Genomic DNA, 17950 nt, shown 5'->3' with positions numbered 1-17950 from the left:
GTGACAATCATATAGAGTTACAAGCATTCACTGGTGTGGTCCTGGCCACCATTTTCAGAAGAGCTCCTGCCTCAGCTCTGATACCAGCTTTTCTCCTACATCCTCAGTGTGCCCCTTCACGGGCCTCAGCTCTGATACTGACTTCTCTCCTGCATCCTCAGTGTGCCCATTCACGGGCCTCTTTGGAATCTCTACAAGGTGCTCCTGATTTTGTTACTGATGATGGAGGTGGAGTGATCAGACACCCAAGGCTGTGTTGTTAATGAAAACTTATCTAAGAGTTTAAGAGCTGGGTGTGGTGGTCATGCCTGGATTCTCCTCAGTGCTGGAAAGTTGAGGTAGGAGAGTAGCCTCAATTGTGAAGCTACTCAGGGGTGTGAAGCTACTCAGGGGTACATACCTACTGGGTTCCAGGCCAGCCTGGATTACAGCTGAGACTCTCAGCAAAAAGAATTTAGATATCACTTGTGATGTGGTAGCCTGGTACTGAGCCCCCAAACAATACATCATTTTATTAATCCTAGCAACAGGCACACAAAGGTCACCAAGGTAGAGGTCTCATCCTCTGCACTGCACAAAGGGAGTCAAGCGAGGTGTGCAGAGATTAAGTGGCTTGTCTCAAGTCTACTGACCGTAATGTCAGGATTTGATTCTAAGCTGTTGGGCAATAATCCTGAGCATCACCGTCTCACCCTGCCCAGCTGGCTTGATGCAAATGCATGGACATGCTTTATTTAGCATTGACTTGTTTTTAAATTGGGGTTGGCGTTTATGAAGAAGAGGTTTTGTCTGAGCCCCTTGTCTTGGGGCTGTGACAAAATACCTGACAAGATCAGCTTAAGGAAGGGGGAACTTCTCTTCTCTCCCAGTTTGGGGTCACAGTCTGCCATGGCAGAGATGTCAGGTCAGCAGGAGCTCAAGACAGCTGGTCACAGGGCGGCTGAAGCCTGTCGAGAGGGATGAGTGCTGGTAGTCGGTTCAGCTTCTCTCTGCTCAGCTTCTTCTGATTCAGCCTCAGGCTTCAACCCTTTAACCTTTGCATCGGTGCGGCCCATATTTTTAAAAAAATATTTATTTATTTATCATGTATACATTATTCTGTTTGTGTGTATGGTCACAGGCCAGAAGAGGGCACCAGACCGTTACAGATGGTTGTGAGCTACCATGTGGTTGCTGGGAATTGAACTCAGGACCTTTGGAAGATCAGGCAACGCTCTTAACCTCTGAGCCATCTCTCAAGCCCAGGTGTGGTTCATATTTAGAGCTGGTTTTTTTTTCTTGGTTTTTCGAGACAGGGTTTCTCTGTGGCTTTGGATTTTTTTTTTGTTTTTTTTTTGTTTTTTTTTTTTTTGTTTTTGTTTAGAGCTGGTTTTCCCACCTCAGTTGACTGTGTCTTGACAGGCCCTTACAGACACACCCAAAGGCTTGTTTCCATGGTGATTCTAAACCCCATCAAGCTGACACACAGTATCAGCCACCGCAGATTTCAGTGTGGACGTGTGGACATGAAGAGCAGGGGAGAGAGACATGGAAGGGTGGTGGTCCGGGCCTTAGTGTATGGGCTGAACTTAATGTAAGAGACGAACTTGCTGGTGATCTGTCTTGGCAAGTGCTTGACGTAGGTTACTTGGGGTGAAGCCTTAAACTGAAAGAAAGGGTGTGGAGACAGCTCAGTGGGTACAGGGACTTGGCCCAAGGCTGATGGACTGAGTTCATCTGTGGGCCCCACAGAGTGGAAGCAGACTTCTTCAAGTTGGTCCATTGTTCTCCACACACAGGCTGTGGCACATGTCTGCGCACACACATATGTGTATGTACACATACACAAACACACTAGATAAATAAAATTCAGTACAAAATTAAGCCAAAAGCCGTTTCCCCAGAGTTTGGTTTTGTTCTTGGTGAGGGTCTGAGGGAAGAGCCTGGACTGTGGAGCCTCTGCCATGCTCCCAGGAGAAACCGCTGGCTCCTCTGGAAGGCAGGCCCTAGAACACCCAGCACGCTTCTCTACGCAGACTTGAGAAGCTGGAGAATGAAGTTAAGACCAGCCAGGACAAATATGACGAAATCACGGCCAAGTGGGAGGAGGGCAGACAGAAGCGGATTCCTCAGGAACTGTGGGAGATGCTCAACACCCAGCAGCTGCACTGTGCTGGCCTCATAGAAGACAAGAACAAGCTGATCAGTGAGCTGCATCAGGTGAGGAGCTGCGGCAGGCCAGGGGCGGGCCTCCGTCCTGACTGAGGGGGCGTGGCCTGGCAGTCCTTGGCTTTTCCTGCCTCACTTTATCATCTCGCCAGTGACACAAGTCAAGCCTGGCGTGGTGATCTACACCTGTAATCTCAGCACTTGGGAGGCTGATGGGGGAGAGTAAGTCAAGACCAGATGGGCCACAGCAATGAGATGATGTTGGAAAGGAAAAAGAGAAACCCACCTGTTTGTACTTTTATGCTAAGAGGAAGTCCTCAGGTGGCAGGCATGCCGCTCTCTCAGGAAGCTGCGGAGCTCTGTCCATCTGCATGCCAGCTTCACCTCGTTGACTGTTCCTCTAAGCTCTCAGAAGGGTTTGAGTCTGGCACAGGTTCCATTTGTCTATTTTTGATTTTTGCTCCCACTACAAATCCACTGTCCCAAGGCGTTTTCTGATTTCTTCCAGATAGTCACTGTTTTAGGCTTTGCTTTTAAGGTTTTTTATTCCATCTGTGTTAACTTTTTATGACATAAGGTGAGAGCAGTGTTTCATATTTTACATGCGGACTGTCCAGCTATTTCAATCGTGTCTTTTTGGTTTTTTAAACATATTCAGTTTCTGGGCACGGTCTCAAAGTCTAAGTTGGCTTTGAAATTAGTCACTAATTGAGAATGACCTTGAACTTGCCTCTGCCTCCGAAGTACAGAGATTAGAGAGGTGTGTCACGATACTCGGCTTGTGGGAGCTACGATCAAAGCCAGGGCCAACCGCCTGCGCAGTGAGCGCTTGCTCCACCAGCTGAGCTCCACCTCTGGCTCTAGTAACACGGAGAGGACTTTCACCACAGTGTGGGCTGCTGAGAACTCTTACGGTGAGGCTAGGGCTGTAGCTGAGCGGAAGTGCTTGTCTCGGACAAGGCTTCCCCCTGCACTGCCTGCCTCTGCCTTCCAAGTGCTGGGATTTAAAGAGGTACACCACTGTACTAGGCCTTCTCTTCTGGGCCGCCAACCAGCTCCCCAAATCATAACACAGACTTGTTATTAGTTTTGAAAGTTCGGTCTAGTTTAGGCACGGTTCTGGCTAGCTCTTTTAACTTAAATTAACCTCTTGCTCTTTATCTACCTTTTGCCTCTGGACTTTTTACTTTTCTTTCTGTATGTCTTACTTTCACTGCTTCTTGTGTCTGCTGGCTGGTGGCTGCCTGGCTTCTGCCCTGGACGTGTTCCTTGTATTCTTCTCTTCCTTCTCTTGTTCTTCCTTCTCTCTCCTTTCCTTTCCTCTCTCACCTTTTCTCCCTCCCCCAACCCCACATAGCTTTCTCCTCCTATTCTCTCTGCCTGGCAGCCCTGCCTATCCTTTCTCCTGCCTAGCTATTGCCTGTTCAGTTCTTTATTAGACCAGTCAGGTGCCTTAGGTAGGCAAGGTGAACCAGATACATCGTTACATAGTTAAACACACATCCTTACATCATTAAACAACTGTAGATAAACAAGAATAACACAGCTTTACACAGTTAAACTAATATTCTGCAGCATAGACAAATGTAACTCATCTTTGCCTATTTAAAATAACATTCCACAACACACCACCACACTTGAATTTTTTTTTTTTAACCAAGTCTTGCTATTTAGGCTAGACCAGCCTTGAGCCCACTATGAAACCCAGTGGCCTTAAACTCACTTAGTAACCATTGTCAATGCACACTCACAGTCCTCCCATCTCTAGGCCACGCTTCGCGCCCGCCTTAATTCCACGTGTTTGCAGGTTTGGATGGAGGTGCTGGGTGGGTGTGCTTGGAAGCTCTTGCTCCTGCCTCCGTTTCTGACCGACTTCTGCCTGTGCCCCCCTCAAGGAGTTAAAAATAAAGGATGACCAGTACGTGAAGGACTTGAAGAAACAGTCGGATGACATCACCCTGCTTCTGGAGAGGATGGAGGAGCAAGTGAAGAACGTGATGAAGAACTTCCGTCAGGAGCTCATTCACATCGAGGTGAGGGTTTGTGGGGACACTGGGAGGACAACTGCACCTGTCCTGACAGTCTGGGGGGGGGCAATGGCTCCGACCTCTGATTTCTTTCTGGTTTTAGGATTTGTTTGCTCATTCATTCCTTTATTCAACAAGTGAGAGTCAGGCGTTTAGTGTGTGGCAGGCGCAGTTCCAGGGGCAGGTGAGACAGCCGTGAGCAAAGCGGAGCACCCCTTGGAGCCTGTCGTCTCCCGGGAGGCAACCAGACGACACATGTACGCTCCTAGGCATATGATTGGCTGGTGCTAATGAGACTGTGCTAATGAAAGAGCGGACAGGGCAGAGCGTGTGCAGTCAGTTTTCTGTCTCGGTGACAAATCCCAGAACCGGATGACTTAAGGGGAAAGGTCTGGCTTTTGCTGATGGGTTCAGTTGGTCCTGTCCATCGTGATGGAAAAGGTGTGGCCGAGCAGTTGTGTTCACGTGAAGAGGAACAGAGCAGCATATGCCTGTGCTAGAGAATGCGCTCATCTCCCCTTATCCCACCCAGACCCCCCAACCTCTTCTCTGTAGGGCCCTAATCTACTGTGCCACCCATATTCAGGGTGGTTCTTTTTCTTAGTCTCAGACTGCCCAAGAAGTACGCTCGGAGCTGTCTCCCAGGACACTCTGTTCAGGTTGACAGTGGAGATGAACCACAGAGAATAAGTGAGGGCCGTCAGTGTTCCAGAACCACAGTCAAATGGAGCTGTCTGCTGGTGTATGGCGGGGATGTGAGGGGTGGGGACAGAAAGGGACTAGAAGGAACCAGAGATTATTATCTTGAAAGACACGTTCAAGACTGAGATTGTGTTTTAGGTCTTCCCAAATCAGGAGAGAGACAAGAGGGCTGGGGCCTCCCCATTGTCACCCTCTGCATTTTCACGGTGGCAGGCATTCACAGTCTGCATGTTGTCTTTGCCGTCACGGCAGTGCTATCAAGGCTGAGGTGCGTGCCAAGGTTTGCCCTGTGGTTGCCCCCCCCAGCACTTCTTTTGCCTCCAGCACCAGGCCTTCGATAGACTAAGCTGTGGGACTCTGGGCAAGCTTCCTCTCAGCATTTGTGAAAAGTATGCCATGCTAGCTTCAACCCTTTCAGCAGCCATCCGGCCACATGAAATCTGGCAAGTCCATGTTTGTGTGTGACTTCATCTATATAACTGGGCGCTTGCACGATTATGTAAAAGTTCTTTGGTACTGGTGGGGCCCCATTCCCCCTGTGCAATGGAAGCAGACACCAGGGTCTTTTTCCTGTCTTTGTTGTAGAAAGCCTTTGAGTTGGAACGTCAAGAGCTACTGTCCAGTAATAAGAAGAAATGGGAGCGAGCGCTGCAGGCTCACAATGCCAAGGAGGTAAAGGGGTGGGTGAGTGGGTGGCAGTGTCCAGGGTGACCTGTGAACCCATGGGCAGTACTGGATATGGCTGAACCCTGAGCCTCGAGTACCTTGGGTAGGACTTGTGTGGCCTATGCTTTTTTCTGGGCTTCATCATTAGTCAGTGTGGCTTCAGGGCTGAGTGTGACCAATGGCTTTCCGCCATCTTGTCATTATCTTCTTGGGTATCCACTCCAGTCCTAGTGTTTGTGACCCAAGAAAGTGTTTTTCTTTTCTTTTCTTTTCTTTTCTTTTCTTTTTTTTTTTTTGAGAGAGGGTCTTATATAGGTCAGGATGGCCACAAACTTTCTTTTTTTGCTTTTTTTTTTTTTTTTTTTTTTTTTTTTTGAGACAGGGTTTTTCTGTAGTTTTGGAGCCTGTCCTGGAACTCACTTTGTAGAGCAGGCTGGCCTCAAACTCACAGAGATCCGCCTGCCTCTGCCTCCCGAGTGCTGGGATTCAAGGCGTGCGCCACCACCGCTCAGCCACAAACTTTCTATATATGGTCAGGAGTGACTTTGGTCCTCTGCCTCCATCTCCTGAGTGCTGGGATCATAGGTATTGTTATGGTTTAGATAAAATGCTACGGTTCCCCCAGTGGCTGCGGGCAGCGGGCAGTGGGCAGTGGGTCCCAGGCAGGGAGCCGTGTGGTGGGTAGAGACCTTGGCGAGTCAGCTGGTCCCAGGAGGAGTCACGGGTGAGAAACAGAGATGGATAGGTGTGCAGAGAAAGTGGGTATTTATTTGGTGGGTTATGGAAGGGAAAGGGGAAAAGAGGGAAGAGCAGAGACAGGGGTTGGGAGAGGGCGGGGCTTGTCTCTTAAAGGGACAGGGTACCCAGGTGACAGACCAGGCAGGCAGATCATAACAGATATGCAGTGCTATGTCTGCTCTATGAAGTACTAGGGGTCCTACCCAGGGCTTCCTGTTCACACGCTAAGCAAGCACTCTTTCAACTGAGCTATGTCCCCAGCCCTGGAAACTTTTAATTAACTTTACTTAATTATTGTTATTAATTTTTGAGACAATCTCACTATGTAGTCCTGGCTTGCCTGGAACTTGATATGTAGAACAGATTGAACTTGAGCTTTTGAACATGTAGAACTCCCTATGTAGAACAGGCTGACCGTGAACCTGTGAACATGCTTTTGCCTCTTGATTGTTGGGGTTGCAGGTGTGTACAATCCAATTTTAAGACACACTTAAAAGTAGTGCAGGAATAGTGTGTCGCTTTATTTCATAGGTTCAAAGAGCAGAGAAGCAACACAAATGAGATGAATTATTGTTATTATTTTGTACTGTAAAGGCTAGGTTATAGGATTTGTTTAACTTCTTTTGAAAAAATATTTTTTAAAAAGATCTGTGCTTTTTTTTTTTTTTTTTTTTGAGTAGGCACGTGAGCCTATGTGAATGTGTGTAGGCGCCCACAGAGCCAGAAGAGGTCGTTAGATCTCTGGAGCTGGGTTCTGGGAACCAGACGGGTCCTATGCAGGGGCATCACTCTGAACAGCTGAGCCATCACTCCAGCCACTGTGTAGGTCCTTGCCATGGTGCCTGTCCCTGTCCGTAGTTTCTACAGTAAAAACCCAGCCAGGATTCTGAGAACCCGGTCTTGGAGCTTGGGCCTTTGAATGCTGTACCATCCGTGCTACTATGGGTGCTACGGTACTATGCCTATAGTGTGGGCACCTGCACTACAAGATGGTTCGCCAGCCTCAGGCAAGGACCTGGAGATTGAAATACACACACACACACACACACACACACACACACACACACACACACACACAGAAACACAGACCATCCTTTAATTCCCCAAGATTGCCCACTTTATTGTGTCCAGGGCAGCTTATATAGTGCCTTCCCTGACCAATGGCCATACCCTAGCTCTTCTTCAGCTGCAAGCCACCCGAAACCACTCCCCTGCCATCAGGAACTCCTGAGGGTCTTGTGCTCAGAGCAGCTGCAGGCATAACAAGTTGTTTACTCTGGCAGGCAAGGGGGGGTCACAGGAAATTCAGGGTCAGGGAGTCCACCATCCCCAACAGAATGCCAGCAGACATCCCTGTCTGTGAGACTCTCAGGCCCCACACTGTACCCTGCTTGTCGGGCTCTCCTGAGGGTTGAGTTGGGAGGGAGGTCCCTAGTCTGCACGTCTGCCTGCCCTTAGCTGGAGTACCTCATCACCCGCATGAAGAAGGTGGAGGACTATGAGAAGCAGCTCAACAAGCAGCGGGCCTGGGACTGCGAAGAGTACAACACCATCAAGATCAAGCTCGAGAGGGACGTTCAGGTGAGAGGCGGCCGGGAGGTGACAAATGGAGTCTCTCGTCTCAGCTACTACCCATGGTGTCTCAGAAGCAGGCACTTACTGTATAGTATTTACCTCTCTTTCTCCTCTTCCTCTTCTTCCTCCTTCTTCCTCCTTCTTTGCCCTCCTCCTTTGTCCTCCTTCCTCTTCTTCCTTGGAGGGATAAGATCTAATGTAGCCTAGGCTAGTCTTGAACTCTGTAGCCAAGGATGACCTTGAACTCGTGATCTTCCTACTTCCTTCTAAGTGTGTGAGGGTTAGGAACAGGATACACAAGTCCTCTGGAAGAGCAGACAGTGCCGCTAGCTAGGGAGCTATCCTCTCCAGCCCCTTAGTTAACTGTTAAAGAAGGAAAGAAATGCTTTTATTTAAGGCTGCTCATGCTCTGTCTATTGATCTATACATCTATCATTTATTGTGCTGGGGGCTGAATTCAGGGTGTCATTCACACTAAGCACATGCTCTCTCGCTGAGCTATAGGTCTAGTGCTCCTTTTACTTTTTATTTTGAGATAGTCTCAAGTTACCCAGGCTGGCCATGAAGCCATCCTGCAGCCCAGGGTCGCTTTGAAATTGTGACACACCTTCCTCAGTTGTAGGCCTATGCTCATTTAAGACTGTAAACTCAGTTCTCAGTAAGAGCTGCTGGGATTTTTGTTTGTTTGTTTGTTTGTTTGTTTGTTTTGATTTTTTGAGACAGGGTTTCTGTGTGTGGCTTTGGAGCCTGTCCTGAAACTCACTCTGTAGACCAGGCTGGCCTCAAACTCGCAGAGATCCGTCTGCCTCTGCCTCCCCAGTGCTGGGATTAAAGGAGTATGCCACTACCACCTGGTTTAGAGCTGCTGTGTTTTAATACCAGGACGTTAACCACAAAACACTGAGTATGTGCCAGGCCCAGTGGCAGTTAGTGCAGGGCTGGGGATGGAGCCAAGGGTGTGATGGTGCATGCCTGTTATCCCAGAATTTACGAGGTGGAGGCAGAAGGATAAGCGGGTCATCTTTAGCCACATAGTGAGTTGGAGGCCAGCCTAGGCTATATGAGCCTTTCCTCAAAAACCCACCAAATAAGCAACAATAAACTATGCTTACTACATAGCAATCAAGGATGGCTATGCTGAGACTAAAACCTGAGAAGATTGACAGTGGGGCATTGGTGTGGAAATTATGTTAAGCATAAAGAGAGAAAACAATACCTACTATGCAAATTATGTCACTGTGCCCTGCAGAGGTGGATTGTGTGAGACACAGGTTTTGTGAATTGTGTGGGATCCTTGGCTACACTGCCATTGACCCCCATGTGCCATTGCCTTTGGGACCCCAGTGGGTGCTGCCTTGCATCTGAGATCTGGTGGAGCCCAAAGGGCTTGGGGCTGATGCCCCACACTCAGCACAGTGGCAGTGCCCAAGGCTTTGGTCTCTGGAATTGCTCTCAAGTAAAACCAGGAGCTAATGATTGTGTCAGAGGAAGTAAAAATGGCCAAGAAATAGACAAACATGTGTGCAAGCAGAGATGCAAATCAAAGCAATCAAGTGACGGTTGCTGTGGCTGGGTTGCCTGGGTCTGGTTGCTTTGGGATTTTGCTTATAAAATCAGCGCAGTCAAATTTGTTCAGATTGCAAAGGGGAAACGGACTCAAGTCCTTCCACTCTTTGCAGTATTCAGTGGCATGAGACACTGGAAGTGGTTCCCAGGACTAGCAGTGTGGTACCAAGGGCCAGAGAGATGGCTCAGTGGTTAAAAGCACTTACTGCTCTTGCAGAGGATTGGGTTTGGTTCCCAGCACCCACCTGGCGACTCAGGTTTTGACCTTCACCTGCATGTGGCATACATACATGTAGGCTCTCACACATGCACATTAAAAAAAAGAGATGAAGCCAGGCAGTGGTGGCGCATGCCTTTAATCCCAGCACTCGGGAGGCAGAGGCAGGCGGATCTCTGTGAGTTTGTGGCTAGCTTGGTCTACAAGAGCTAGTTCCAGGACAGGCTCCAAAGCTACAGAAAAACCCTGTCTCAAAAAACAAAACAAAACAAAACAAAAAAAAAAAAAAGCAAAAGAAAAGAAAGAAAGAATGACATTTGTATTGAGTTCATGTGATAGTTTGTTTGCACATAAAGCTTGCATGCTCATTATGGATATAAAAACGCAGTGTAGTGGGAGAGACTTGGGGAACGCTGTCCCGCAGGAGGCATGCGGGTTCTGCGGACACTCAAGCACTCTGCATCCCAGAGAGGACTGGAAGAACCACTGCTGTCTGTAATTCCCAGTGCCTCTGTGTGTTCATGCCCTTCCATGTTACCACATCTAACACGGAACTTTTGTCCCTGACTTCTGTAATGAGCCACCCCACCGGTCCCTGGCCAGCCCTGAGCACATATGGCTTGGGTTCTGATCCAGATTCCTGGCTTATGCCCGGAAGGGGTTTGGAGCAGCATGGGTAGTTTCCATCGAAGAAGGAAGAATTGTCCTCTGGAAGCAGACAGGACCATCCCTAGGAAGCAGAGTCAAGGCAGTTGATTCTGCTCTAGGCATCTTCCCTAGGTCCTTTTGGCTCCGCCATGCAATGCTAGCTGTGGTCTGGAGGAAGATAGGTAGCTCCTGTCTGCCTGTCACTCCAGCATCTTCTCCAAGCTGGCCTGCAAGGTAGAGACAGAATCAGTTTCTCCAAATTTCTTGAATCTGCAGACTAGTGGAGAGAGACAGGATGTGGGGAATTGTGTGTTAAATCACCCCCTTCTCTAAAGAGGAAGAACCTGCTGCCGTCTGTATTTGTTGCCTCTTCTGCTTTCCTCATCAATCTTAAATTAGTAAGCTGGGCTGGGGAGGTGGCTCAATCAGGAAAGTGATTGCTACACTGAGCTCAGGTCCCCAGTATCCACATAAAAAGCTACATGGTAGCATATCCCTGTAACTCCAGTGTCACAGGATTGGACAGAGGTCGATCCTTTGGGCATGGTAGCACATGCCTTTAATCCCAGGCAGATGGATCTCTGTGAGTTCCAGGGCAGCCAGGGCTGTTACACAGAGAAACCCTGTCTGAAAAACCAGAGTCAGTGAGCTCCTAAAAAAATAAAAGTGGCGAGTAACTGAGGAAAAAAAGATGATGTCACCCTCTGTCCTCCACACAAGGCACCCACATGCATGTAGTCCTGCACACATGTGAGCACACATATATACCACATACTTGCAAACAAATGAATGAATAAATTGATGAAGATTTCAACATGTAGACCAGGCTGGGCTGGAACTCATAGTCCCTCTGCCTTGGTCTCTGGATGCCTCCGATTACAGGGATGCACCATTGTGTCCAGCCTCTCTAATCATGCTTTTACAAGTTGACAGAGTAACCTTTCTGCAGGGTCTGGACGCCCCTGCTTAGCAACCTGAGTGACATCGCCTTGACGTCCGGATGATATTTTAAATCCTCAGCTTGGCAAGGCTCAGCTGCATAGCCCACTTCATCTCTAGTCCTCGTGGCCCTGTGTCCTGAAGTGCTCACAGTCTCTGTGTCTTGGGTGCCATTTCCTCTCCCCAGAGCCTGGGGTTCTCAGTGTCACCTCCCTAGGTCCTACTAGTCCAGGTCTCTGCAGATGTGAGGGTGCCATTTCCTCAGGGGTGATTCTTGGTCCCTTGAGGCCAAGGGCTTCTGACTTAAGAAGAAAAGTGATCCTCTCTGTGGCCCATAGCACCTTCTGTGTACTTTTAACTACTTTTTTTATTTTTTGAGACAGCGTTTCCCTGTGTAACAGCTCTGGCTGTTCTGGAACTGGCTTTATAGACCAGGCTGGCCTTGAATTTACAGAAATCTGCCTGCCTCTGCCTCCCAAGTGCTGGCATTAAGGGCATGCGCCACCACCTGGCTTGAATTTCCTAACATGTGTGTGTGTGCTTACTATCTTAGATTTAGTTGGGGACTACGACTTTTCAACGTGGTTTCCCAGAAGCATCTAGAAAAATGACTGACATATATTAGCCACACAGTAGATAGAAACGGACCTGTCGGTGGCCTGTGCCCTTTCTCTGCTCCCTGATGACTGCACAATGAGAATAGGCTGGCCCATGTTACCATCATGGAGCTACCCACCACGAAGGGCTGTATCCTTTCTCCTTGAAAGAACAATGATGTGTGTCCTTTTACACGAACCTAGGTTGCTTTCCACAGACATTACTCCTCTGGAAAACAAAACTGAGGAAATTTTGAGCTTCAGTAGTAATATTATTTTATGGAGTTTTACCATTAAAGGGTCTAGAATGAAGCACCAGGGCTGGCTGACTGGGAAATCCCTGATGCTCCCTTTGTTCTTTGTGTGTGCAGGTTTAGCTGCCGGATGACTGATCTGTATTTTATCCATTTGTCCTTTATTTTGCCTCTATTGGCGCTTTCCTCTTTTCTCTACATTTATTTTGTCTTTTATTTCTGTGTTTGTGTGTCTCTGTGTGTATGCACATGTGTGTGCAGGTGTCTGCAGAGGCCAGAAGAGTGCACCGGATTCTCTCCCCAACATACATGCCGGTAACCAAACTCCAGGCCTCAGTAATGGCAACAAGTGCTCTTACCGGCTGAGCCATCATCAGTGTTGATGACAGAATTTCTAGTTTAGGTTGAGGCACACGCCCCTGAGCTCCCTCTAGAGCGTGACTTGAACAAACCACTGTCCTCAGGGACAGTACGTTACCCTAGGGCCGGCTAGGGATGCATGTATGTATGTGCGTATTCACTTTTAAAATCGACACCAGATTCTTGAGCAACAGCTTCAGCAGATGAAAGCAACTTACCAGCTAAACCAAGAGAAGTTAGAGTACAACTTCCAGGTGCTGAAGAAGAGAGACGAAGAGAGCACTGTGATCAAATCCCAGCAGAAGAGGAAGCTCAACCGGTCAGTGAGCCAGTGGGTCGAGCAGCTTGCTTGGCAGTGTGTGTGTGTGTGTGTGTGTGTGTGTGTGTGTGTGTGTGGGTGTGTGTGTGTGTGTGTGGGTGTGTGTGGGGTGATGGGCACCTATGCCCTTCCTGCTTCTCCGCCCAAGCTGGAGCTCCTTCTCCCCATCAGCTTGCACGATGTCCTCAACAACCTGAGAACAAAATATGCCAAGCAGATAAAACAGTTCCAAGAGGAGAACCAGTCCCTGACCTCTGACTTCAAAAGGCTCGTGGGACAGTTCAAGGAGCTACAGAGAGCCATGAGGTGCCCCGGGAGTCTGGTCTGGAATCGCGGCGATGGCAGGAGGGAGAGTGGGCAGGGGTGCAGCAGCAGCGATTTCACTGGACTTGAGATCCCCAGCTCTTCTGGAAGACTCTCATGTTCCACGTTCCTGTCCCTTGACTCACGGGTCACTTTTCCATTTTGATTTCTCATTGGGACAGCTGCATTTTATCCCATGCAGGATCCTGGTGTTGGGGATTTGAAGTTCTTCCTTGTGTTCTTATCCTGTTGACGGTTGGGGGAAGGAGGCCTGGGGCCAGGCCTTGAGGACGGTTTACTTTACAGACACTTCACCATTATCGACGCGGAAAAGTTTCGAGATATTTGGCTGATGAATGAAGAAGAGGCGAAGGCGCTAGCGCAGAGAGCCTTTGACGTGGACTGCGTTATCAATGTTCAGCACCTGGGGCTGCCCTGGAAGATGCCTGACTTTTGGTTCCTGAAGAATGTGGGGCCAATTTCCCCGCAGCAGCGGAAGTCAGCCGCACAGATACTCGAAGAACTGCTGCTGCAGACAGGTGACTGAGACAGTTAAGGAGACGGAGCGGCCCTCTGGGAACATAGACTAGCCTACCCATCTTATACGGCAAAGGCAGGAGAGATGCTCAGTAGCGGGCTAGGGAGAGGGTTCGGTGGGTAAAGGAGATTGCCGCCAAGCTTGATATCTTGAGTTCAAACTCCAGAACCCACACGATAGGACAGAACTGACTCCTGCAAGTTGACCTCTGACTTCCACATACGTGCCCCCATGTAATAAATAAAAACATGCTTCCTTTCATCTAGTTATTTGTGGTACCCAGTACCTCACACATGTCAGACATGCTCCAAAGTCACTGTGTTATATCTACAGCCCTCACTTTACTTACGATACCACTGGAGATTATCTGGTTATAGTAAAACTCTTCTCTCCACATGGTACCGTGCTGAGTCTGTGCCCGAATTCCCTCAAACAGTCCTCTGGTCATCCCTGGCCTGGTTGCTTTGGGGGTTACTTGTGTTGCCTTATAAACAGTCCCATTCATTTGTCTTTTCGTTTTCTTTGTTGGAAATTGTTGTTACAGATCCCCATGAGTACGTTTGCTGGGGTAGTGGGCAAATGCCTTTGTTATCTTGTTGGAAATCATGACACAGAGATGTTGTCATTTCTGTATTCTTAACATCATATGCTATCTGAGACTCTGAGTCATCATGCATTTTTCTTTTTTTTTCTTTATAAGAGAGTCTCATGTGGCCCAGGCTGGCCTCAAACTCTACTTAGCCAAGGCCAGCCTTGAACTCCTGATGTTCCTGCCTCTCCCTTTTAGGAGCATGTGCTAGATCAAAGGTACTGTCTTACCTTTTGAACAACCAGTAAGCCTTGGGTGATACACGATTTTTAAAATATATTAATTCATGGCCTGGCATGGTGGTACACGCCTTTAATCCCAGCACTCAGGAGGCAGAGGCAGGTGGATCTTTATGAGTTTGAGACCAGCCTGGTCTACAGAGTGAGTTCCAGGACAGCCAGGGCTGTTACACCCTATCTCAAAAACAAAACCAAAAATTATTTGTGTGTGTGTGTGTGTGTGTGTGTGTGTGTCTGAGCCACAGCACATGTGTGGGTCAGAGGACAACTTGCAGAAATTGGTTCTCTCTGTCCACCATGTGGATCCCAGGGATCAAGTTTAGGTTATCAGGCTTGGTGGCAAGTACCTACTGTTCAGGGTCATTATATCATGACTTTATTTCCCATGTTCTGAGTAAGAATTAACAGGGTAAAGAGAGGGTAAAACATTTAATTTTTTTTAAAATTGTAGTTTCTCCTTTTTTTGGTGTGTTTTTCTTTGTGTTTTCCCCCTTTAATTGCAAAAAATTATGTGTATGTATGTATGCTACATGTGTGTGCCTTAGGAGGCCAGAAGGTGGCGTTGGATCTCCTAGAGCTGGAGTTACAGGTGGCTGTAGACTGGCAATGTGGGGCTGGGAACTGAACTCAGGTCCTGTACAGGAACAGGAAGTGGCTTAGCCTCCGCACCGTCTCTGCAGCCTTCTTCTCATCTTAAGGGAAGCTTTGGCTCCTGCTGTCAGCCGTCAGGTCTTGGTGACAGGGTTCCTCTGTGTGGCAGCCATTTTGTCCTTTTAGTTGGCTACTTCTAATCTCTGTGGGTTTGGAAATCATGTAACTTGTCTCCAAAACACAAATAAATAGGTTCATGCTCTCCTCTCCCTTCTTGGTTCATGGCTGGACTCTGAGCACGGAGCCTCCAGATAGGTGAGGTTTGGGGAAACATCCTTCTTGGCTGGCTGGGACTGTCTTAACTCTCCAGTCTCAGCACTCACATGTGATTGGCCACAGAGGCCATTCGCTCAGGGCAAGCCAACCCGGCAGCTTCTCAAAGTCCACAAACCAAGAAATCATCCTCTCCTGCCTTCCCTTCTCTTGACCCACTTACTTGTAGAAGAAGATGGGACAGAAGACGCCATGTCAGAGGACGAGTCTTACCTGGACCTGCCCAAGCAAGTTTCAGCAAAAACTACCAAAAGAATCTTGATGCTCCTGTGTGACGAGTCGGTAAGACCTCCGAGCCCCGGTGGCCTGGAGCCAGGCGTGGCAGGCCTGCCCAGAGAGAAGCCGGGGGAGTGAACGTGAAAGGCAGTGCTTTGAGAGGCCTAGCCGGCAATGGCTGCTCCCACAGCAGGCCGTACTGGTTGACAATAAGGTTTTCCCTTCCACTAATCCATCTGCCAGGTCTGCCGCTCCTGTGCCTGCCCCAGCTGTATCAGGTCTCAAATATTTGCAGTGCTGGCAATGAGGACGTGTTGGAGCTGGCTCAGCGGGAGCTAGATGGTTGCAACATCACGTGGGTGTTTCTTAGATGAGGCAGTAGCTCAGCCTCAGTGGCCTGGGGCAGCCACTCCTGCTGAAGGTCCCCTCTGTCATATGCAGCTGGATAGCATGGTGTCCTCAGCTCAGTGTGACACCTGACTTCTCCTTACCCCACCCCACCTGTGTCACACACAGTGTGTCCCAACATGGCTCTCTCCTCCTCCATACCCTGCTCTCCTCTTCAGGGCTTGCTTCTGAGTTCTGTAGAGATTTGGAGGAAAATGGGGGAGGTGGGCACTGAGGCTGGCCTTGTTTAAAGTGTGGTGGAGACTCAGGTGTTTGCCCAGTGACTTGTGGGTGAGGTGGAGAGCAGTCTAAACCCAGGATGGGAACTGGCTTTGTCCTCACATCCAGAGACTGGCTTAGGCATCCCCAGGTGACCTCCATGAGGGCCCCACGGCCCGGAGGCTCACTGTTAGAGGTTCTGCTCTGTGGCATTGTCCCTGTAGGGTCGCATTGTGGATGATTGAAGACCCTATACCTTGTTCCTGGAACCCGGCTCTGACTGGGCACCATCCTTCTTTTCTCCCCAGGGTTTCCTCATAGAGAGCAAACTGTTGAGCCTGCTCCTCCCCCTGGAGAAGAGTGAATGCTATCTGCTGAGGTTGGATGCCATCTTCTCTGTGAGTCCCACTGGGCAGAGAGGACATGGGGTGGGGGCTGGAACCTGTTTTCTCAGCAATACCTCAACCTTGATAGTATACCAGAGTCTCCCAGGCCTTTTTTGGCTCAGTATTACTGCCTTCCTTCAACTTCAGATTGACTTTGGTGTCATGATCTGTGTGGAGCACCCTGCCCACCTCCCCTTGTGTCATGATGTGTTGAGTAACCCCCAGGTGTCATGATGTGTGGAGCCCCCCCCCCAAACTCTGGGCTTTGTCCCAGTCTTCTGATGGTTCCAGTTGGCTGCATCTTCCTGGCTCACACCCTAAACCTTCCATTCAGGCCTTGTGGATGCTGAGCAGAGCCTCTTACTCTTAGTTCAGAGGAGTTGAGGGTCCATGAGTACCCCGAGTTCATGGCCTATTTGGGGAGGCATCTGAGCAGCCATCTTGTTTTCTCCCCAGGCCCTGGGAATTGAAAGTGAGGATGACCTGTACAAGCTGGTGAACTTCTTCCTTCGGTACCGGGCCCATCGTTTATCCTCTGCCAAGGTGGGGCAGGCTGCAGCTGGGAGAGCGTTTTGTTTCTCCATGGGGCCTGCCTGTCTTTCACTCTGCCCGTCTGTGACATGTGCCCTGTGTTCTAACGTGGCACATCCCTCTACCGTCTCGTAGCTATTTGGGGAATGTGGCGGTGTGAGCACTGGCACTGGGTCTGGGGGAAGTTGGGGATGTCTATGCCAGGAATGGCTAATAGCATTGGCTTAGTTATTATTAATTTTTATTTGCAAAGGGCAGAAGGAGGGATGGGATGTTGCTCTATACTGAGGCCTAAGGGCTCTTTCCCTGGGCTTTCTTCAAAACCAGGCTTCAACCACTGTGAAATCTGAATGCATCACACTCCTCTATGAAGCAGGGCTCATGTGTTACACCATGAATATTACATTACAAATAATTTCACTATGAGATGCAAAGAGTAGCTACTCTAGAGAGTCACATTAAAAGTTACAAGATTTTAATTTAAAAGTGTTTTTAGTGTTGGTTAGCACCAGGGTGAGTTTCCTGACAGTCTTCGGAAAGAGAGTGTCCAAGGGCTGGGGAATGTAGCTTATTTGGAAGGTACTTGCCTAGCATGCGTGAAGACCTGGGTTTGCTCCACAGCATTACATGAACAGTGCATGATAGCGCAGGTCTATGATCTCAGTACACAGGAGGAAGAGAAGGACCTTAGAGCGCACGCGACATCTGAGGAAGAGTATTTTCAATTAATATCACAGTTAATGACTAGTTTCCTTATTATATAAAGAACTCACACAAGCCAATAAGAAAAAAAAAAGACCAGCAGTTCAAAGAAAGGGTGGGGCAGTCTCACTGTGTTGCTCAGGCTGTCCTCAAACTCTTCC

The 17950-nt window shown here is 48.8% G+C and overlaps 1 protein-coding gene across 1 annotated transcript in view; it reads left to right on the top strand.

Annotated features, from left to right (window-relative positions):
* Drc1 (dynein regulatory complex subunit 1) overlaps positions 1-17950 on the top strand; it is a 36026-nt gene that overhangs the window by 13563 nt on the left and 4513 nt on the right. Inside the window, exons 4-13 of the mRNA XM_038320596.1 lie at positions 2016-2199; positions 4044-4181; positions 5463-5549; positions 7740-7862; positions 12616-12755; positions 12927-13061; positions 13365-13597; positions 15518-15630; positions 16479-16568; positions 17013-17099. Coding sequence (XP_038176524.1) covers positions 2016-2199; positions 4044-4181; positions 5463-5549; positions 7740-7862; positions 12616-12755; positions 12927-13061; positions 13365-13597; positions 15518-15630; positions 16479-16568; positions 17013-17099 — 1330 coding nt within the window. The remainder of the gene's footprint in view (positions 1-2015; positions 2200-4043; positions 4182-5462; positions 5550-7739; positions 7863-12615; positions 12756-12926; positions 13062-13364; positions 13598-15517; positions 15631-16478; positions 16569-17012; positions 17100-17950) is intronic.

The sequence above is a fragment of the Arvicola amphibius genome, chromosome 2 (genome assembly GCF_903992535.2).
Source record: "Arvicola amphibius chromosome 2, mArvAmp1.2, whole genome shotgun sequence".
Taxonomy (NCBI): Eukaryota; Metazoa; Chordata; class Mammalia; order Rodentia; family Cricetidae; genus Arvicola; species Arvicola amphibius.
The sequence above is the reverse complement of the archived record's forward strand: the minus strand, read 5'-3'. Positions and strand labels throughout refer to the sequence as shown.